Source organism: Labrus bergylta, chromosome 16, assembly GCF_963930695.1.
Source record: "Labrus bergylta chromosome 16, fLabBer1.1, whole genome shotgun sequence".
NCBI classification, from domain to species: domain Eukaryota; kingdom Metazoa; phylum Chordata; class Actinopteri; order Labriformes; family Labridae; genus Labrus; species Labrus bergylta.
Window position 1 is genome coordinate 14,489,236 of NC_089210.1, and position 23,234 is coordinate 14,512,469.

The following is a 23,234-nucleotide window of genomic DNA, read 5'->3' on the forward strand; positions in this document are numbered from 1 at the left end:
ATGCAAACAAAGACAGATAACCTAACTGGATTTCATGCACAGACAAAACCACAGCCTGCTACCAATGCAGAGACAATTGCAGCAGAAAAACCGAAACAGATCCTTTTTTTTTTGTTTGGCCGTGTAAAAAACCCTCTTTAAAGTGTAGGCATATATGTGGTCAGACACTGCTTGAGTAGGACTACACTCAATCAAAATAGGTGTGTTAGCTGGGGAGGTGCCAGGACACTTCCTGAGCTCTGCCCTCAGGCAGAACCGTGCCCACCTTCTCAGGAGCGCTCGCTGTGGGCTGCCCCCTCACTCTGACATCTCTCCATTAGTGCAAGTCCATAGGATCCTGTTTGTGCATGTGTGTGTATTTCAGCCAGTGTGTGCAGCATGTTCAGCAACTGACAACAATCCTCTCATGGGATTAATTAAGAATATCTAAATAACAATAAAAAGAAGGGTACAGAGGCTGTAGTCCTTGAAGCGGGATGGTTTGTTTGTATGTCCCATGTAGAGAAGCTGTAGACCGTGAAGCAGGCGGGCGGGGTTTGATCGGACCTGTTCCTCCTTCTGGATGTCATTCCCCACTCTCTCTCTCTCTCTCTGATCGTTCACTCTATATACTCCTCTTTCTCTCATAACGGCATAAAAATCCCAAATATTTAATCTAAAAAAGAAAAATCTATACCAAATATTATGTACTGAAAGACATATAATAAGTAATCTAGGATAGTAGTGAGAAAAGTAGGATCATATTTTAATCTATCGTCTTAACGGGCAGTCAAATTATTTTTAGAAGTTATTTTATTTTTTAAGTTATACATTTTAAGTTTTAAATTTTTGGTGCAATACCCCTTAAGGAGAATATTCATCCAGAACAAATGGTAAAATATTTAGTTTTGATCATTAAACTAACAAAGCAGTTTGTTTTTTTAAACCTGACATTATTAGTCTTAAGCATGAACTCAATTATTGCACAAACTTTAAACTAGGGTTGGAAATGTATTTTAGAAATACTTTTTTTTAAAAGAAGCTATCTGTGATTTTTGCTTCCAGTAATAAAAACCCTAAAATATGTCTCAATTTGAGTTCCTTCAATCTCAATCATCTTTATTTATCCATAAGTTAAATCTAGCAAACTTGTTGCACAATGATATCTGACCCAAGCTGCATTTTAACTCAAAGCTTAATCAGGTCCTATGTGTGACTGGTTTGATAAAACCCTCACATCTCTGATTACTCTTCTCTGACGTTTGCCATAAATATAGTGTTTAGACATATTGGGAAGTGGGTATTATCTATATAATGCATGTGAGAGCCTTACTGCTCAATACAATATAATAATGATGAAGACAAGAATTATTCCCAGCCCCAATAATTTAAGTATAGTTTTAGTTTCATCAAGTTAAATCTAAATCCTGCACCTGTCCTTTATGATTGTGATATTAGTGGTCTTTAAGCTACAATCACTTCCAATCCAGGGCCAGAGGAGACCTTAGAAGCTGCTCCAGCTGAGAATAAATCACTTTAGACATTGATCTGGGTCAGAGCACAATACTTGTACCAGCAAGTCGGCCTTAACCTGTGCTGACAGAGGCTTTGGTTTGTGTAACAAGCAGCAAGGTAGATCACAGCAGTAACTGCTTGTGATAGCTGCGGTCTGGAGAAAATGGGCTTTGCCTTTTGCTTCTGCTTTCCAGAGGATTTAAACCCCGTCTTTATAGCACTGAAGAAAATCAGGTGTGTAAAATACTCTGACTGCTGATTGGAGTTTGCTCGGACTAATAGATTCGAGCCTGCTAGGCTGGATCGTTGCAGGTAGCCAGAGCAGTGTTTGGGTCCATGCCAGAATCCTCCAAGTCCTAAAAGAGGCGCTCCAGCTCTCTGTCAGCTTCCAGAAGTGTCCGAACATTTAATTAAAATCATCAATCACCTTTATGAATTTTCTGAACAAGGTGATAATCCATGCTTGGAGACCCAGCTCAGTTTGTCTGACACAGTATGTGTGCATGTGTGCCATTTGTTAACTGAACTTATTCTACCCTGATTATTTATATTTATTCAGGTTTTGTTAGTTTTTGGCTATTTGTAATTAGGACTCTTGGTGTTTTGTTTGAATCAGTCATAGCCAGTAGTCCAAACAAAAGATCAAAATGCACATATCTACTTTGAGTTTCTAAAGTTGGTTTGAAAAGTTCCAACAACAAAAGACCCTATCAGTTTACACCTCAACACATACGCACGCAGAAATTGTGGCGCTGTTGATATCATATTTTGAGCAGTGTCACCTGAAAATGTACAGCCTATTAACAGCTGTACAGTAAGGGTGTTTAATGCATGTAGTATTCGACTGCGTTGTGAAAGCTACTTCTGTGTGTTGTGTTAAATAACTGACCGAACTGAATAACAGACACTCTGTTAAATATATATAAATATATAAACAGTTTTTAACAATTGTAAGGTACTCACCTTTAAATGCATGTGTGTAAAGAACCAGATCGTGGGATGTATTGCACTACTGACAAATAAAAAATACTCCTGAAGCCCCCCCAAAAAATCACATGTAGATCCAGGGAAACCCATGGGATTACTTAAGGCTTACTTAAGGCACACTAGCAGTGAGAAAGGGATTTAACTAAATGTCCTTTATTGGTTTAAGGCAGATCTTGTTATATAATCACAACAAGAAAACACAGATTACAGTAATTTAATTTAATTGCACTGGGTCTTCCAGGGTGTTGCTGAAAAACATATAGATATTGTTGTAGTTGGTTGAAAATGTCAGACTTTCATTGATTCTATTGGAAAGCTTCTTTTTTTTTTAAATATGAATTTTCTGAAACAGCTTCTTTTTTTTTCAGGTGATTTGATTGCATAAAGCATGGACGCAAACTCATTGACAACTGTCAGATTTGACAATCTATCGAGGAAAATGTTGCTTCTTTTGTAACACTTAAAATTCCCAACACAGCCACACACTTCAGTTTGCTTCACTTTAAAGACATCTTGAAAGTTTGCCTAATGGAGCTTGTAAATCAGTTAAGCCTGGGATTAATTCATTTATCTTGCACAGATATAATCTGTCAGTACGTGCATGAATTGTGTGTCCCTGCTCCTCTTAATCCTTCCTTTGATCAGTTTAGTTTTTTTCTCTTCTTCACTTTTTTTCTTAACCTCTGTTTCGTGTCTCTCCTCTACAATCTTTTCTGTTTAGGTCTTGCCTTTTCTGACTACTCCTCACACCTTTCTCACCTTCCAATTAACACATAATCTGATAGTTCTCAGCTTCACAGTGTCAACAGTTCTACAGTCTGGGCTACAGCGCGTGACTCAAAAGAGACTCCGACCAAAAGCCTTTATCCCACTTTCAGCTATTGTCCTATTATGACGAGAAGTCATGTATGGGACTGAATGTATACTAAAATATAAAGGCTCATTTGTCAACATATGAAAATCTATAAATTGCAATTTAAATTTAACAGGTTAGATGTAGGTCATAAGGAATTCTTCTTCTTGTAAATTGAAAAAGACTCCTTACTTATATTTTGAATAAATCAATTAAATGGATGCATTTTTTGACCTTTTATCAAAGAAATGAGCACGATTGAGTCATTAGTGAAAGAATTGAACATTCTTGTTACCCATGAACTGACACTGACATTTTTTTTATGTGTCCTTTCTTTGACCTAAGAGCAAGTTTGGGACGTATGTAAGTACGTTGTCACAGAGGTGTCCTGTCAGCATCTTCACAACATTGCTCAATCATTATATCAGCGAACTGACATTAAACTGTGCCAGGCCTCACCCTGGGGGGGAACCATGACCAAACACCCACCCCTGAAAGTAAACTCTCACATTCATGCACAATTGCACAGACATGGATCAGTGCGCTCTCCCCTGCCTCCCCCCCTCTCTCTTTCTCTCTCTCTCTCTCTCTCTCTCTCTCTCTCTCTCTCTCAAGTTTTTGTCTTTCAGTTTTCATCGCTCTCTATCTTATTTATTTACCTGATTGCTATTTTCAAACACAGGCTTACACACACACACATGCGCACAGTCTAGGCCAGAGTGCCTTGAACCCACCTTAATGTGACAGATGGCAGGGTGGGCTCCATGGTGGGAGAGGGGACATTTTAGCTTGGACACTGGGAGCATATGTGGTTTGGTGAAGGTTTCTCTCCTGTACCCTTGACCACCCCTTGACTGTTCTAAATCATTCTGCAATGGAAAGGTAAAAGAGGAAAGCTATGATAAGAGGAGGGATGGGGTTAGTGCAGGGTCAAAGTTGCATCATTGTAGGAGAAATTGAGAACGGGAGAATATCCCGGAAAAAGAATAGATTAAATCACATCTTGAAGAGAAAAATATTTTTCTTCACTGAACATTAAAGTTTCTCTATCTGCTCTGACTATCTCTGCTTCTCATATCTACACAGAAGTATAATTTTACACAGTCTGCAGTGTCTCTCCACTGCCTAGGACACAGCTCTGATCTCATGATAATAACTCCTCTACGTAAAGCAGCATAGGACACCAGATCATTTTTTATATTTGCAATATCAGAAAAATCCTAATTATTTATGTTATATTTCCTGTCACCTGAATCCTCGCTTTTACCCCTTTCTAGCATGTCCACAGCTCAGATAATATTCTGTCCTTGGCTTTTGTGTCCAAGCAAAGTAATGGAAATGTATTTTTCATTTATTTTAAGGAGAAAAAATGTTAATTCATTAATTCCGATACAAAAATATAACCATCTGCAATTCAAACTCCAATATGTCTCAATCTTATCCCTGAGTAATTTGATGCATGTATAGATTAAATGCAGGAGAGAGGGTATGGCATCCTTATGATTGTGTTTAGTGCTTCAATTGAGCTCTCCTTTGTCCCTTGACAAACACTTTTCCTTCCTTTAGATATTAACCAAATAATGGTATTCATTTAAGGTTATGCATCCTGATGAAACAGGAAGTGATCTTTATAGCATGACGGTGCCTTTCATTGAAATGCTAACACTCTGAGATATCATTACTGACTGAAACATTTCTTTGAGCAGAAAATGACGTCACTGTGCAGCATCTTACTTTGTGCAAAATCACCCATTCATTAGTTTTATGATTCATGTTAGGGTTATGTAGTTCCAGCGTGGGAACTGTGGACTTGACTGCTAACCAAATTCCAGTATCAGTTACGGCACAAGATCAGCAGAACACAAATGGTACAATGCCATGCTTGAGTAGCTAATTTTCCAGGGTAAAGGGTAGACATGAGGAATCATTTCCAGAAAATTCCTTATATCTCATCCATCACTGAAGGTAGATTTAGGTATAACTGAGGGATGACCAAGAGGCCAGCGACATAAACTAAGGATGGAGGGAAAAGTCAGATGACTGATACACAGGAAAGCAGAAACAGCTTTGAGTCTAAGTGTCCCACCCATGCAGATTTGTAAGGGGGAAACTGACAGATTAGAAAAGAGAGCAGCAATCTGGATAAAAATGGATGAAAAGAAAATATAACCTTCTCCTCTCACTGGGAGAAAACAATAAAAGGTAATAGAGGATAGGGGAAGTGCGATGAAAAGAAGGGGATAATTGATTCTACAAAACCATGATGAATAGTTTGTGTGTCTGTAAAATGTATAAGAAAAAAGTCTGTTTTTAGAGTATACCTCTGTAGTATTTAAGTGTATGTGAGCAGGCTAACAGTGGTTACCATGCGCAGTTAAACTCTGCTCAATGAAAGGAGCCACATCCCTGTGCATAAATGTGTTATTGAGATCAGTGTGCATGAATGCTTTGCTTGTGCACATCTATGTGGTGTGTGCCCATTCATGCATGAATGGGATCATGGTCTTCTCTCAGCAGTCATCCTTCATCCTTCTTTATTCTGTGTGTGTTTTTCACTCAGTCGCCTATTAGCAGCCATTCTCTCTGTGTGAGAACAACATGCAAGTGAAGGTGACGGTGATCCTGATGCACTCAGACAGGTGCAGTGTCTTTTGTATCATCCATTAACCCAAATCATACACATACACTGCATTGCAGAGATTGAGGACGTTGCAGATGATGTCAGGTAATGGGATGCTAGTGACAGGTCGGCATCTCTTTGTTCTTTGCACATGAATAACCTTACTATACTTGTCAGAAGCATTAGGTGTTATGGCTGCATGAGCTGCGCTTCGGAGAAATGAGTGTGGAGTTCTGTGAAAATGAAAGAGCTAGAGCCCACTGTCTTTAGAAGAGATGTCAGAGAAACACTGAGTATTTGAACACAAGAACATAATAATTGGTTGAATAATTGATCATCCGTCATGCATTCACTCCATTAGACTGTTTAGAGCAGAGTTTATTTATCACAGAAGTTGTCATTGAAACTAAAATTTAGTTATTTATCTGGAAAATAAAAACACAATCAGTTCCTCCTCCTCCCCTTACATGTCTGATACCATCAACTGCTACAATAAAAGTTAAAATGTCAAGGTCAAGGGGTTAAAGTCACAACCATCATAGGATGCTTAGCAGTAAGCGTAGAAATGTGAAAATCAGCTTCGCTTTATAGTTGTGTGTTTCCTCTGTTTGTCTCTAACAAACCTATTTTAACAACAAGTTTCAGCCACGTGACTGTGCCTAGCCATGGAAATGTTTGCCACATTATGCCTGTTGTTCTGCACATAGACACCAGAATGTGTTTTACTCAAACGTGCACAATGTTCATTGTCTTTGTGCAGAGCCATGTTAGCTGTCTGCTCTTATTCCAAGTCTTTCTGCTTATTCAAACTAAACTACCCCCGGTGATGGCTCCATATTTTTTTGAGTTTCAAGCAGTGCTTTTTATGGTTGATCAAAGAGCGATGTTAACCGTCTTTACGACTCAATTGAGGCAATTTGGTGACTAGCAGTTAGCATTAGCACACCAACATTTACCAAACATGTTAAGTATATTTTATGTGATGGAATTATGTACAAACCACAACAGCAGAGTTTTATACTGTAGCCTTTTAACATGTCTATACTAATCCAGTCTCATTGCTTGTACAAGCTGAACAGAGTCTGTTGTTGTTTACAAAAGTGAGTATTAATACAAGCAATCTGTATTTCACTATTTAGCTGATGTGATGCCTATCAGGTTTGGTATAAATACATGCAGGTAGAGAGGATCCAAAAACAGGCAGGAAGAAATATAAAAGGAAGAGTTAGTTGCTTTTTCCTTAAAAAATAAAATATAGACTATAACACAAAATGAATGTCGCTCAATTATAACTTATGGGCGTCAGCATGTGTGGTGGTGACTGTGTCTGCAGAGACCATGTTCTCTGCCTGTGTTGTGATGTTTTGGCTGACTCAGTATGGTTATGGGTGGGAAGTGGATGTGTGACAGCCAATGACAGCGCCCATGTGAGTTTTGGAGTGGATACAATTCAGCGATTGGTGATTTAAACAGAGGAATATTGCAAACACTGGCAGGGCGGCAAAGTAAGAAAGAATAAACAGAAAAGGTAAGAATAATCATAGTGAGGTGAGGTGAGTCTGCTGCTGGGACAAGGCCTCCTGGGCTTCTAACACACTGACGCTTATATTGTAATATTTATGTAGAGAATGAGCATGTCTTTGACTTTTTCTCAATGATCAGATCTTCTTTAACGTTGTGTGTCAACAACATTAGACTAAAAGTAGAGTAGGCCAATGTAACATTTTAAATATTTAACTTCCACCTCCTCTTGTTTGCTTCTCAAACGTGTTCTCTGTCATCTCGTCAATCCGCTTCATTCACCTCAAAGCTGTGAGTGAAACATTCTTCGTAATCTCCTTTTAATAGCCACACACTCATAGAAATGGGGCCGGTCTGAATGCTGAACGCACTCTAACGTTTGACTAATGACCAGTGACACAAATCGAGATTTGATTACTCACACACACAGAGCATTATCCTCCAGCTTACTTGTGCGGACAAAATTGGTTTCTGCAGTCTTCACTGTTATTTTTGCACACGCACACACACACACACACACACACACACACACACACACACACACACACACACACACACACACACACACACACACACACACACACACACACACAGACACACACAGCAAATCTTGTGCATGAATTAATGATTTATTCTTACACTTATTTCCCTTGTTTCACCTAAATCATTCATGTAGAACGTGTCCGTCTTCACACTCATTTATCAAATGTTGATGCTCATCTGGCTTCTCCTACAAATCATCATATGTCCTGAAACATTTCTGGTCAGACTGCAGCACCTCTGCATTGTCAGAGCGTAGACTTGAGGATTTAGTTTCAAGAACTTATGACCTGTGTGTGAAGTATAGCTGCCTCGTCATATTTCACAGAGAGTTTTTGGAGGAGAAGTTGGGGAGGAGTGTTTTCCACTGCAGGGATAATTTAGAATGGTGCATTATTCACATCGATGATATCTGTGCATTAATAATTCATTCTTGCTGTATTAGCTCCAACCCCTTCACAGCTTTACCTTCCAACGTATTTGACTAAATATTGTTTTCTTATACTCCCAGTCTAATCAGACTCTTCTACTTGCATCTTGAAGGGCATAGGTTTGGCTTAAAAGTAGGGGGGTAGCAGTAAAGCTGTTAGCTTTTGCAGAGTCAGATGTGGACACGCCTCTTGATTTGCAAAGTTAAGTCGATATGGAATTGCCCAAATCCTGTGTCGTTTCTCATGTCTAGCAAGGAGCGACTGCACTGGTACAAAAAAAAGGTCTAGAGATAAGTAAAGCAAAGATGAAAATAACCCTTCGTCTCAGTTGTTTTATTACCTCAATAATTTTTTCTATAATAAGAATACGGTCTCAACCGCTAGCTCAGTAGTAATAGAAGTAAGTAGTGTTCAAACGGATTACAAATATCCCTGCTATTGTAAAAAAAAAAAAAAAAGAAAAGTTTCTTCTCGCTCAAAAAAAGGAGATTGCGACAGTCCAAAAGCCCAACTCAAGGCTCCAAAATAATATTCCACAAACAATGGATGAAATCCTTGTGGCCATGTCCACTTCTTTAATATCGTTTGGGCTCTGTATGTTGATTTTCAAAGGTTTGTGGAACTGAATATCTGATGATCTAAAACATACTATTACACATAATCAGTATTGAGTATGAGTATTGAACAGCATTGAGTGCTTCCTAGATGGCCCACTGCCTTGATCAGCTTTGCCTGATATTTTTAGAGCCTTTGTCTATGAGTGTGTTATACACATTCTATAACTCTGCAGTCCAGCTGTCCCTATGGAAACGGCCCCCATGCTGCCTTTAACTTGCGCCATATGACTGTCCACTGTGTGAAGTTTGCTCCTAACATCTCTGAATCAAGCCACTGATCAAACCACGTCAACCTTTGGATTTCAGAGTTTAGAGGGTTGCCATGGAGCACACAGAGGGGCTGTGTTTCAGAAAGCACTTGGCTGGGCATGACTTCACAGCACTGCTGCTCTGATAGGACTCTGCATGCTATTAACTCATGGACCTGCTCGCAGCTGCCCAGAAGCACGAGACTACCTGAAACATGATCATTTTTTATCACTATTTCTCTCTCGCTGTCTTTCTCTTCCTCTCTGACTACCCTCGGCAGATCTCTTATCTCCACTTGCTTTTTCTTCCCAGACTGAAGCGCTCAGGACAGTTTTGGATAAATGACACAGTTAGCATTAAAGTGAGTCCTGCTACTGTCACAGCAGAGCATGGCAACTGTCAGGATGATTTGAGATTAAGCCTAGCTCTGTCATAGATAGTTATTCAGTAAAGGAGCCAGATGTTAGTCGGTGCCAGTGTCTTTGAGTGCTGTAGGCTCTCACTCAGATGTGTCTCAGTGCTGCAGTACATTAAGGGATCATCAGTGTGCAAAGGCACCACTGTTCAGACCCGCAGGGAGTGCAGTGAGCTCAATCAAGTGAACAAAACCTCGCCACAAGCCTGACACGCCTGAACGAAAAAAAGAACAATAAAATCACACACTTTGCAACAAAAGCTGCTTCTGTTGATCACAGAAACATCGAGATTATAGCAAGTTTACCTTTCTGACTTACCCTGGCCAGAGAGTCCATGCTCAACAGAGCACAGTGATTAAGGTGTCTGATGAGATCTGTTCTCAGCTCAAGCTCAGAAATATTTAGTTATGGTCAGTCATGAATCCATTTTATCCTCAACAAGTGTGTCAATGTGTTAGACTGTATCATCCTTAACAAGTGTTACTCCAATGGTTGTATTCTTGTTCAGTTGAAAATGTATACAGTGCACATAGTATTGTGTGCATGTTTATGTTGGTTTTGCTGTTAGTTTTTGAACAACAAAGAAATGGCTTGTGGATGAAATGGAGAACAAATTCAGCTGAAAGCTTGGAGAAAAATGTAGTGAAGAAAATGTAAAGTAAACAGTGCCTACAAATACGTTCAGTATCAGGACAAATATTTTTCATTGCTCTTGTTAAAGCCTCTCCAGGCTTTGTGTTGATTTTGAACAACAGTTTCATGAAAACTCACAAAGTGGTTTTCAGTTACAGTATTGTTCTATAGTCCATACCTCAACAGAAGGTGACTATTTGTTTTATTATAAGCCACTCTAAATACACTTCACCTGTCTTTATACTCTGTCACCTGAATCCACCCTTTCTCCTGTAGTAACTAGTATGGCCAGTAGAAGGGCACACCTAACTAAAAATGTAATAATGGTTCATAATCAGTTGTTGCACGGATGAGCTTCACTGTTTTTTATCATCATGTTCAAATCATTCCCTATGTCAGGCTTTCCCAACCTTTGGGTCCTAACCTTTTGTGTTGTCCCATGGAATTCAAATGGGGTAATGAAATTTGTATTTAATGATCAGTAAAAATATATATTGTTTATTCAAATATATTGAACACAGGCTGTGGGTCATAGCAAATGTCAAAAGATGAAACATGCGGATTCTCTGTCTGTCATCCATTAAGTAGAAATCTCATCCCAGCCTTTTTTCCTCTGTCCACATTAATATACACGAAAAAGCCTAAATGTGGTCTCAAATTAATGTTTACTTGCAACACAGTTGAAAAAGTATTACATGATTGAAAACAAATATGTGTTTTGGATTTCTAGGGTTGCCTGGTGTTTGTGAAGTCACAAGTCGGGTCACAAACCAAAAAACAGTTGGGAACAACTGCTCTATGTTGACTTGGAGAGAATTGGATAATTGTTCTACATTAATCTAAGTGAAACCTATTTATTCCTACATGTGCTGTACTTTTATCATCTTTTGAAAACTTGAATGGATTTGTGATGTATTTTCAATACATTTTATTTGAATTACAAGAAGAAAAAAGCAACAAGTACTCCTGTAGAAACACAGCTTCATTTCCTGGTTTCTGGTTGGCTTTTCTTCCAAAAATTAGACAAAAAATGTTGGAAGGACACTTGTTAAGCATGAGCTAATGTAACCTTTGATTTACATATCAACTAATTTTACCTTTTGTGACTGCTGTTCATTTATACGTGTGCAAATTGTTGTGATTATCCAGCATTTTATTAGCAGTGTTGTGTCTGACTCTGATCTTTTATCTATACATACAAGTGATGCTTACAGTGGTTAGTGGGAGAAACCAAAATACTAATGGTAGTAGTTATATAGAGTAACAGATGTTTCAAAATATACATACTTAAAGAATGTTTTTAACTAAACATCATGTTCTGTGTTTTCTGGGTCACAGATTCTTGTGGGAGAGCTGTGTGCGTTCTTCTTCAAGGCAGAGGGAACCCAGGAAAAGACCATCGTCACTGCAGACTGCTGCTACTTCAACCCCCTACTGAGACGCATAATACGCTTCCTAGGTGAGTATGCTGTTTTGTATTACACAGCCACTCTTCACAGGCCTGTGAAAGGGAATTTTTTGTCAGGCAGTGAGGGAGACAGAATAACAACCAGTAAAATAACACAAAGGAGGCGGTTGAAATGAACTATTCCCGCTTCACTTCAGAGGTTTGTTAAGCAGAGCTGTTACATGTGGCTGTTAATTGGATGATAAAAGTGAGATATAAGCTATGTGGCAAGATATTCAGGATCCGGCAGGAAGTCACTTGTGAATATTTAGTAGTTGATCATTCTGCATGTTGAGCTGAATCAGCTGAGAAACAGGCCTTTCTTGCAACTTTACACTTTGGCTGATAATTATGTGTTGGACCTTTTCTAGGATGTAAAAACTATATCACCTAAAATAAACCATCACCTGTTAAATCTCATTGTGCTTTTATAGTTTTTAATATTGCTCTCTGTTAGAAATAAAAATACTTTTTCTTCTTATTCTGATATGTCTTTAACTGTGTTTTCCCTTTATTATCTCTGTTATTTTACTGTCCCTTACATGTGTCTCCAGGTGTCTATGCCTTTGGCCTTTTCACCACTACCATCTTTGCCAATGCCGGCCAGGTGGTAACGGGAAACCAGACACCTCACTTTCTGTCTGCCTGCCGACCAAACTACACAGCACTAGGATGCCAGTCCACCATGCAGTACATTGCAGAGCGCCGGGCCTGCACAGGAAACCCACTGGTTGTCATGTCTGCACGTAAATCCTTCCCGTCCAAGGATGCAGCACTCAGTGTCTACAGCGCACTGTATACAGTGGTAGGTTTGAACATGCTGGAAGTTGTCTGATGTCACGCAGTGTTAAAGCAGCAGGTTTGCTTGGCTTCAATCAACCTGTAGAGAAAACAACAATTACTCTTTTTTCATATTAGTCATATGTGCAGGAATAGCCAGGAGTCTTGCAGCCGTGAGGTTACCAAGCAACCACGACAGGTGTAGGGGGGTTGGCACCATTCTGATTTTTTCGAAAACTTAGTTTCTTGCCCAAATTTAAGATCTTGTTACCTTTGCTTATAGCCAAACAATCTGCAATTCGGCTTAAAGTTTTTCATCTTATCTTAGATTAGCAGCAAACCAAGCTCCTGTTCTGTAGCCTGATATCTATGCACAGGAGTTGACCATCAATTTTAAAATCCTGCGACATGGGGGACAAATTGGGGTCTCACAAATAATAATCAAGCCCAACACATTATCCCTCTAACTTTAATCCAGGCCGAGTCAGTGGTTGAAAATATTCCTACATGTACTTCACAGAAAGTTATGAACTATCATGTGCATCAGACCTTCAAGTTGTGTTTCAGCAGTCCAACTTTTTGTAGGCTGCAGGCACATTTCTGGGTCTTCTGCTTGCACCCATAATAAGTGTGCACCTTCTTTGTTGAGGTGATTTTCAGTCTATAATGCATACTGTACATGTTTTGGTGTTTTGTGTTGCTTCCCATGTTTGTTGTACCCTACTGTGCGTGCCCTCTTGTGTTCCTCTCCGCAGATGTACGTGACTCTGGTGTTTAAGACGAAAGGCACACGGCTGACCAAGCCCACCATCAGCCTTACCCTGCTCTGTCTGGCCCTGCTGGTAGGTGTGGTAAGAGTGGCTGAGTATCGCAACCACTGGGCCGATGTCCTGGCGGGATTCTTCACCGGGGGGTCCATCGCAGTGTTTTTGGTGAGATGATATAGGATAGAAAGAAATAAGGAATAAAGGCTGTACCTCCAAATAAAAAATAATAAAAAAACATTTCCATACAGTTGGTTAGAGCTTCCCTTAAAAAGCAGAGGGGGGGGGAGCCTTTGTCAATCCAAACTCTATTTAGTCCAGAAGGTATTTTTAAAATGTATATTTTACACCAAATAGTTTAAACTACAAATCATTGTGCTAATATTGCCCGGCCACACCTTCTGATAAAGCTTTCAGCTCACATGCCTGCAGACATGTTTTTAGATCTAAAGAGGCTAAACCTACACAACCTTCCAAACATTTCAGATACCAGTTTGGACAATTCATTTGGCAAAACATTTACAGAAATTCAGGCCTGACTTGTTATGGTTGCTAAGCTATCAGTGGCTAACCACCATATGGCAGGTGGGTCAATTCTCCTCATAGCTTTCTTTATTTTCTTCTTACTTCGCACTCCTTTCCTTCTCTATATCTCCAGGTGACTTGTGTGATCAACAACTTTAAGCAGTTGCAGCCGAGTCCTCTTCCACTTCGACCCCAGCGCCCGGAGTCCATGTTGGGCATGCCAATGGTGACAATGCCCTGTGTGGAGAGTCCACTCGAAAAGTTAAGTGGCCCTCAGGTAAGGGGCGGGGGTGGGTGTAAGGCACGGCTGAACTCACAAAAGAGGGGCTGAGATACACACCCCTTGTCTCTTACCTGAATCCTCATTCTTCCCAAAGAGAAGAAAACCCTCAAACCTGCATGCTCCAAATTCCCCTGCCCCACCAGTCCTCACCAAAACATCCAAATAAACCCTTAAACTCTCTACTGGATGAGACATTCGAATGTCAATATTAGCTTTGGAAAGAGGGGCTATACTGTATGCCTAGGCTTTAGTGTTTCTTTCTTTTTTGGGGGTGTTTTAAGGAGTTTATTATCTTTTTGAGACAGTGGTGGAAAAGGAAACATGTTACTGGGGTAACCATACTTGGGTTCGGGTGGGGTAACTCCACAGACTTTTTTAAAATCAGAACTTAGATTACTTAGATTGCAAATCTGAAAAGCAGAACAAAGACACAATATCGGATGTCACACAGGTTTCTTTCAATCTTACCTGAAGCGACTGGAATCTCTTTTTTTCTTATTCACAAGTTGAATCAATTATTAAGGGCGGTGTCCATGATGTTTTTGTCTTGCATGAATAGTCATTTTTTCCTGCTAATGCATATTGCTAAACATAACATGCATCATGGCAGTCAACCTTCAAACTCGGGGTACCTCAAGGCACTTATCAATTGTCAGTGTATTACCAGAAGAGGTGAGCCAGCAGTTTGGCTGACACACTTTGGATGTGATGTACCATTCAGAATTAATATAATGCAATTGGCCGATTGGAGGGAAGCTATATGACTTAGCCGAGGCTATGAGAAATGAATAATGTAACATGTAGATATTGTCTAAGGGGTGCAGCAGTGTAGCACTAGTCCTCATCCAAGTAAATATTGTCTGTGTCCTCTGTGGTCTGTCACTGTCACTAACCCTCACCTGACTGCCTCTTTTCCTCTGTCTCCCACCTTTCCTCTAAATCTGCTCCCTTGTCCCTCACTCTCCTCCAGCACCCTGCACTCTCCTCCACCGCCCCACCTTACAACGCCTATCAACCATTCTAACCAATTTTAAATCTCTGTTCTGCCTGCCACTGCCCCTTTTCACCACCCCCATCATCTGTAGCCTTATTTCTGTTTTTGCTCTTTGCATCTGTTTTTTCTTCTCTTCCCAAAACCCTCATCCCCCGTGCATTGCTCTTGATTATTCTTTTCTTCACTTTTTTCTCTACCTCGCCTTCTCTCTGCCCCGTCCTCTCTCTTTCTCACTCCTCTCTTTCCCCTGCAGACTCCGCGGAGATCTTCGTTCACCGAGATCACATGACCATCAGCCCTATCGGTTCCCCACCACCCCCGATGTCATCATACCGTCTCGCTCAATTTCCAGCGAAGTTTAGACCAGCCGGAGCAGCACTCGCCTCACTGTGCGGCCCATCCGGCCGGGCGGTACGCAACTCTGCATCGCTCCTATTCCACGCAGGTCTAGACTTCCCCTAATAAACAAACACACCCCTCCCTGTTGCCCTCTAAACCCCCGGGGAACCGATAGGCAAACTCTTCAAAGACTTTCTGTTTCCGAGACACTCAGCAAAGAGCTGAGCATTTGGTACAGAGTCAGGTACATCTATATCTTTTGGTTTTTGTAAATTATAACTAAAGACTTTGCTGTTCCGTTTTTTGGTATAAACTCAATCATGGGAACAATGACCACTGAGAATGTCCTACTTTGTTTTGTTTTTTTTACAACGATGGAATTAAGTTTTCTTTTTTCTGAAGAAGGCAAGTGTGGAAAACTAAAAAATGACAATGAACTCCAAGCGCACAGCTTTGATATCAGGAGTGTGCCAGGATGGACCAAAAAAAGACCAGTTTGAGGATCCCTGTACTGCCGAGATTTATCTGTAGAAACCTCCTTTTAGCAAAGCCATATGCACAAACACACGAACATGTTTATACACATCTGGAGTATTTTCTTAGTCTTACATTTATAACCTGGGGACTTTCTTTACCCAAACCATAACTTTTTCTGGTCATAACCTAACCCTAATCCTATTCTTAAACTAAGCAGCCCCTCAACCTGACCCTTAATTTAATGACCCCAAAAGTTAGCTTGCCAACTGCTGACACAACCATTGTCCCCATTTGTTCAGATGCAATCCCCAATAAACCTGTTCATAAGTTTTTATTTCTGTCCCTGAAAGTGACTGTAGCCATAGCCACATCCTCACACACTACACAGCACACACACACACACACAGACCCTGGAATCTGAGTGGCAGTTCCCGAGTCAGCTCCACATGAAGTTTACTCGGATCAAAGAATTCATCTCAGATCTCTCGGCGGACACACCAGACAAAAGCAAACAGGATAAAAGTACTGACATCTTCAATTTGCTTTCTTCTTCTTCTTTTTTTTTTTCTCTTTCAGGTGGTTGTAGCCTTGCCAACTGATGTGAAATACAAACAGATTTGATAAGACAAAGCCAAGCTCCAAACTGCAGGTGGCACAACAGTGAGCCAAATCATCACCTGCATCGCAAATATTTGTTGTTTTTTTTTTGTATTCTTTTGAGATGAGAAGCTGTCATGCAAATCATTTCTGTGATGCCAACAGGCTATTTATTTGTTTTGTTTTGATATTTTTTTCAAATTTAGATATTAAAAACCGTGAACTGGATCTTCTCTCAGAATCTTAGGAAGATTTGCTAAAGGCCGTCTGAGTTGTGTAATTATTGGGATTATTATTTTTTTCCCACATTTTATCAATAGATTTATTTATTAAAATGTACATACAAGTATGGTTGCCATAAGCGCTCACTGTGGCGTGACAGTTTTGCTGACTTTGATTTGCACACTCCCTTAAATTCACAATTTGTATTCTCCCGTCTCCTCATCTTTTTACACTCTCTAATGAGCTCTCGTCTCTGTGGCATTGGTACCTCGCCTTTTATACCATCACTGTGCTGTGAAATGTTTCCCTCTGCTGGACGATACACACACACATCCACGCACACAGAGAAACATGCACACAAAAATAAAGACAGTTTTTTTTAAAGAGCACATGCCATTTAAACATTTTAAAAGCACATGCAAACACATCTGTATCCCCCGACCTTGTTGTTAAAACCTGTTTGTATGCTATTGTACATAGTTTTCTTTTTTATTCAGCTTGTGATGTTTACACCTTGTATTTATTATGATGAACAGTGTTTATGACGGTGCTGAATCACTCCAAAACACTGGATCTGTCCGGCAATAAAAACAGAAGGCTCATTCTTTGAGTCAAAGTTCATGTCTGCTGGACCACAGTTAGAGTTATTTACTCATAGTTTCTCTCTGACATGCTGTGTGTTCATTGGATTATAAACTTAAAGTCAATTCTGTTTAGAACTCACAAATAAGCATAAAATATGGATTTGAATCACTTCTTTCCTCCTTTGTTGTCACATACATTCATGCTCACACAGCCGGCTGAGGTACCAACGAAGCTGGTTCAAGGTAAGCTAACAAAAACAACATGATAGAGCAGAGACTTATATGTTAGGTAACTTCTGAGCAGCAAAATAGCTGGGAACCGGACATTGACCTGCATTCCTCATGTTAACTTGTAGCATAAAGCAACTTGTTAGATGCATTCTGGATGATCTGTTTACTGGTGACCAGTGTTAAATCCAGCCTTTCACACCTGGTGATAAAACGTGACTCAATTCCGAACTCTATATGCAAATTAGGACAGAGAAACCATATTTTTACTGAGTCAATGAAAATTCACCTAATGCCCTGTTGACATTGTAAGGAATCATCACTGTCCCTTATGAGAATTGAATGGGGCTTCTTGATTTGCCTTGTTATATACAAGGTTGTTATTACAGTACATTTGCATATGCAGGGAACGACATGTAAAATATTGAACACATTTTTTTTTTTTCTATGACACAGTATATACGTATTAAACTAATGAAGAATGTTGAATGAATCAGTTATCTCAGGCCTGATTGCTCCCCTGGATATTATGGGTGGGCCCTCGATATGGCCCAGGACACAGTAGACTTCAACTTGCCAGACGAGTGTTTACAAATGGGTCCCAGGCCATCTCATGTTTTAAGACTGTCCACTTGTGATTGGACCACATGTAAAAGCCCAGTGTAAATAAAAAGCACATTGGAGTTGTGTTACTGGTCACCTGATACATATTTACTCCTGTGTAAGCGCTGCTGCTTTTTTTTAACCATCTGCCAGAAAAAAAAAAAACTGTAGAACATGAATGTCTCTAGGACAGCTGCCAAATGCTCCGCAGTGTTGGCTCCCTGTTAGCTAACTTTGGTTGACCTGCTTATTCAGAGTTTCCTTCTATTGAGGTTAGCATTGAAATGGAACATAACATCAGTCATAAATTCACCAAAACAAACACATGTTACACTGATACTATTTCAGCCCCCAGTCGCCTGAGACATAAATTAATCCAGCAGTCATTTAAAATAATAATATGTGGAGCCTTGTGCTGTCTTACACAAGTAGTCCCCAAAGTCAATTATTATTAGTATAGGTATGGGGTTAATGGGCAACTCTAACTCTTGTGTGCCATGACCACTTAAAATGGGTTTGATATATCACTGTCTTTGTTTTTTTTTCCACCAACCAATTACTAATTCTGTTATATTAATGATGAATTTGGTGATGTTTCTTTTTGTTAGCTGCATTGACTCTTACTGTATATTTGGCTGCATGAGCTAATGTAAGGCCATGGACAGGCTATTTGACATGAGTAATGAAAACTGAAGGGATGTTGAAGATCTTCTTAATAGCGTGTGCCCACAAATAAAAAAGAATCCTTATTTTGGTTTTAGCCTAACCTAGCTTTGACCATGTATTAGTGAGATGTTATGTGCAGCATAACCCCATAAATATATGCTGGATTACAGCATGTCTTATGTCTTATGCGTGAAGGCTGAAGTAGAGATTTGCATCTCGCACTTGGTGACACTCTTTGAAAAGTCATAAAAACTGTGACCTTCTGGTGGCTCAGAGGGCCAGGGAACAAACATCACATAAACTGCAAAGTTGTGAATTTGAGTCAGACTCAGAAACCTTTGCTACATGACATCCCTTTGTCCCTCATTGCTTTCCAGTCATTTGTGTTCTCAGGAAGCAGTAATGCCTTAAAATAACATTGTTTAGGATAATTAAAAAGGAACAATTTTATGTTCAAGCCAGTGAAACCTAAAAAGATAAAAACAAAGCTCACAAACTCTGTCAGTCAGCGATTAAATTAGTGTTCATTGTTGCAACGTTTTTTTTCTTGTTTTTGTTTTTTTTTACAAGAAATTCATAAATGATAACACCGAAATAAAAAAACCTCTTAGCCAGAGACAGACTTTCTTCAGGTCACTTTATCTTCTCCTCTGACCTAACAGTCATCAAGAAGCACATATTTTCTTTCCCTGTAGAATCTGGACTTACCTAAAGTACGATTTTGCTGCAGTTGACTGACATGGGAGGAAAAAAGCATCACTTATTCAGATCTGTAACTCTTGGGGAGAGACACGTTTCCTTTGATCCTTTTGCAACAAACCCTGTTTTGTAATAACTTGTGATGAGAACATTAAATAGATATGAGTAAATATGACATCAGTACTATTTGTTTTGTTACCATATTCTCAGTTATCTGGTGTGTGTGTGTGTGTGTGTGTGTGTGTGTGTGTGTGTGTGTGTGTGTGTGTGTGTGTGTGTGTGTGTGCTAGTGTGTGTTTATTCACACAAGTGATACAGTACGTGTGTCTCCGTTATGCTGTGTCTTTCTGTTTGCGGTTATGTGGAGAGGAGATTTTACAAGCACTGGGATCGATCAAAACGTATTTGCTTCTATTTTCTTATTCAGCATTCTGGACCCTTTGAAATGATGCGTCACCAAATCTGCTTATGGAAACATGCTCAATGTCCCATGGTATATTAGTAATATGAGCCAGTGAATTTTAAGCATGAACCATACCTAAGGGATTTAAAAAATGTTTTCAGGTTAGTTTTTAAGATATTTCTGTTACTATTTGTTTAATTTTGATACATGTATACTGTTAATCTCAAAAGTAGAGTAGTAAAGTTGCTTCCACAGAACACAATACACATATCCCCATAAAATATATTGAAATCAAGTTGTTTTCTGCTTTACAAAGTTTAGTGTGAAAACTCGCTGTTTTTATATGATAAATGGTAATTAGCCTCAGAAAAATATCTGGCTTGTTCAGCATTTAATCAGAAGTGTAAACATTGGGAATTAGAACTATTTGGAAACAGGATATGAATGACTCAGACAGGACATGCAGAGTCCAATGTCGTTCTGATACATGTATTTCTGGTGCCAATGACTTATACATTGAACTGTTGTGTTTTACACATGAGCTGTCCTGAGAAATGCATCTTTAGTGCAGAGAACCTGAAAAGTGTTTTCCGAGATGTGTCAAAGCAATTGAGAAAAACTGTACAGATCTTAGAGTATATTCCATTCCATAAATGTCTGTTTTGTCATTTGAGTAAAATGTGCTCAAGTGATTCAATGTTAGGTTTCTCACCTTGTGTTGGATGACTTTGGAAGGATTTGAAAAAAAATCCATATCTGATGTTGTAGAGGTCAAGATGCCCTTCCTTTAAGTAACTTGAATGGATCAAGGTCCAAAAACAGACTTGATGATGACGTCGTCATGATTATTCTCAGACATCCTTCAGTTGTTCTCACATTATGTGCGGTCTGCAACCGTCCTACAGGATGACTCTTAAAACAATCAAAAAAAGAAGGTACTTTTCGTACGTCCTTACCCACCTCAAAGTTACACATAATCCATGCTGTTAGGCTCAGTACTGCCATCATGTGTTCTTACCTACCAAACTACCAACCGTGAATCTCAACAATGATGCATCATGTAAGAATATACAGGAACTATGTCAGGTTGCTGTTAAACTGCGCCTACCCAGGGCATAAAAAAGTTACCGGATTGGATGTGTCGGTATTAGATGAAAATGGCAGGGGAGATACCAGCACACCAATCTAAATGGGCTAAAAAGCCACAAAAAAGTCCCCAGGATGAGAGCAATGCAAAATGAGTCTCTTTAATTAAGCTCACAGTTGTTTTGACCACTCATGTCTTATTAAAAAGAAAGATATCTTCGCATTTTTCTCAGCCTGTGGACTTTTTGGGGGATTTTTTTTTCGCTCACTTGACATGGTGTGATTGTACTGTATCTCCTCTGCCTTTTTTCAGAATATAGGAAGACTTCAATATCTCAGATGATTACTTTTTAGAAAGGCTAGAATTCATGTAACCATAAATGATCCATAGTGTAAAAAGACTTTAGTTGTACTTAATCAAATGAAATGTATGTTATAATATAATAATTTCAATAATAATTATAATTTATACTTTATAAATCCTGCAAGGGGAAATTCGGTTTTACAGTCTGTTTAATGAACATGAACACATAGTCCGAAATACACACACATGCACAAGATCCTTTGGACATGTATTTATTGAGAGGTGTCAGAGTGAGGGGGCTGCCCACAGCGAGCGCTCCAGAGCGGTTTTTGGGGTGGTGTCTTTAGTACCTTGCTTAAAGGGCACCTCGGCAGTGCTCAGGAATTGGACTGGCACCTCTCCATCTACCAGGCCAATTTCCGGACTTGAACCGGCAACCGTCCGGTTATAAATAAAGGAAATATTTGAATGACTCTCTAGAGTCTGTGCATGTGCAAGTGAAATCCACAAGATGGCAATATACATCATAAACATGTACTCCTATATGTTTTGATGAGGCTACAGACAGACAATTTGAACCAATGATTCATCTTTTCAGACATCTTACATGTGGAGAAACTGTGTCCTGAAATGAAAGGAACCATCACAATAGTTAATGACAAAATGTGCACCTGTGTTTACCCATGATATATAATGACATCCATTTTCTTTATGTCCAGATAAAGGAAAGAATCCCTGTCTCTTCATGCAATAGGTTTGTCCCTTATTTTAAGAAATTCTCTCTCCTTAAACACAGAGAACACTTTCTATGAATTACTCTGAAAAGCTGATCAAAGAAACCTTACAGTGCAGTTGACACTAATTGCAGCCTCGATTCTCCAGACTTTAGAGAGATGCACCTGCAATTCCTTTAAAAAAATCTCAGCTTGACTGAATCTAAACGACCACCAAAAATCCCAGTCAGAGAGGTTCAAAGGATGACGCTGTTTCCTTGGTGAATCCCACCTGCAGCGTCTATCTGCCTCTTTTTTTCCTGCCCATACAGGCCTCATTAGTGTGGGCAGCACTACTCCCTCAGTTAGTTTGCTGGGAATTTTAATTCCACTGTGTTCTTCTCCGCATGCCAATTTTTAATTTTAGGTAATTCTAGGTTATTTTAATTTTGAACAACATGCTCATTTGATTTTAAAGTTAAACGTGATGAGTTTGAGTAAATGCTTTAATAGCTACGCAGTGGTTTTACAGACTGTGGATGGAGGTGGAAGTTAAAGAAGAAACGGAGAACAGGGACTAGAGAATACAAGCAAAAATATGTCATTTAACATCACATTGTACATCAATGTGCATTTCCATGTGTTGAGTAGAAGGCAGCATGTAGTGACATGAAAAATCCCCGTTAAATGACAATGAACAATAGACATTAAAAGTAAAAAATAAAGGTATGTAGAATGTAGAAAGATTACACAAAATAATATCGAGATTGTGAAAATTAGAAGTTAAATATTCAAATAAAAAATTTTAGGGTCTATCGTTAGAGAAAAAAAAATGAGGTTGCATATGTTGGAACCATGATCTCCATCTCAAGATCTCTAAGACTTGGAATCTGAAAATTATATTCATGATATTGATTTAACTGGAAATAATTCACTCCAGATTTTCACGATCTATTATATTTCCAACCCTCTGCTCCTGCTGGAAGCTGTAAAAAGATCACACTTGATATTTCTCACATTTGAATGAGTGAGTTTATGTTGGGTCTACCTCGGTCTAAAAAATCATGGGGTCAGAAAAATTACAGAGAATTTCAATTTCAATTGAAGATCTACCAAAGTTATAGTGTAAACTAAGATTTTTTTATTACAATAACTACCA

The 23,234-nt window shown here is 39.2% G+C and overlaps 1 protein-coding gene across 4 annotated transcripts in view; it reads left to right on the forward strand.

Moving 5' to 3' along the window:
* The window catches only part of plppr2a (phospholipid phosphatase related 2a), a 45,200-nt gene extending 26,911 nt beyond the window's left edge, over positions 1-18,289 (forward strand). The window contains exons 4-8 of one of the 4 annotated variants that reach the window (XM_065964765.1): positions 11,700-11,820; positions 12,363-12,613; positions 13,344-13,520; positions 14,011-14,138; positions 15,131-15,332. In XM_065964765.1, the coding sequence (XP_065820837.1) occupies positions 11,700-11,820; positions 12,363-12,613; positions 13,344-13,520; positions 14,011-14,138; positions 15,131-15,194 (741 nt within the window). In that variant the 3' untranslated portion in view covers positions 15,195-15,332. Of the gene's footprint in view, positions 1-11,699; positions 11,821-12,362; positions 12,614-13,343; positions 13,521-14,010; positions 14,155-15,130; positions 15,333-15,407 lie in introns of those variants that run through there. The other 3 variants (XM_020650501.3, XM_020650500.3, XM_020650499.3) reach the window with 3 other exon arrangements.
* Positions 18,290-23,234: the final 4,945 nt, after the last annotated feature.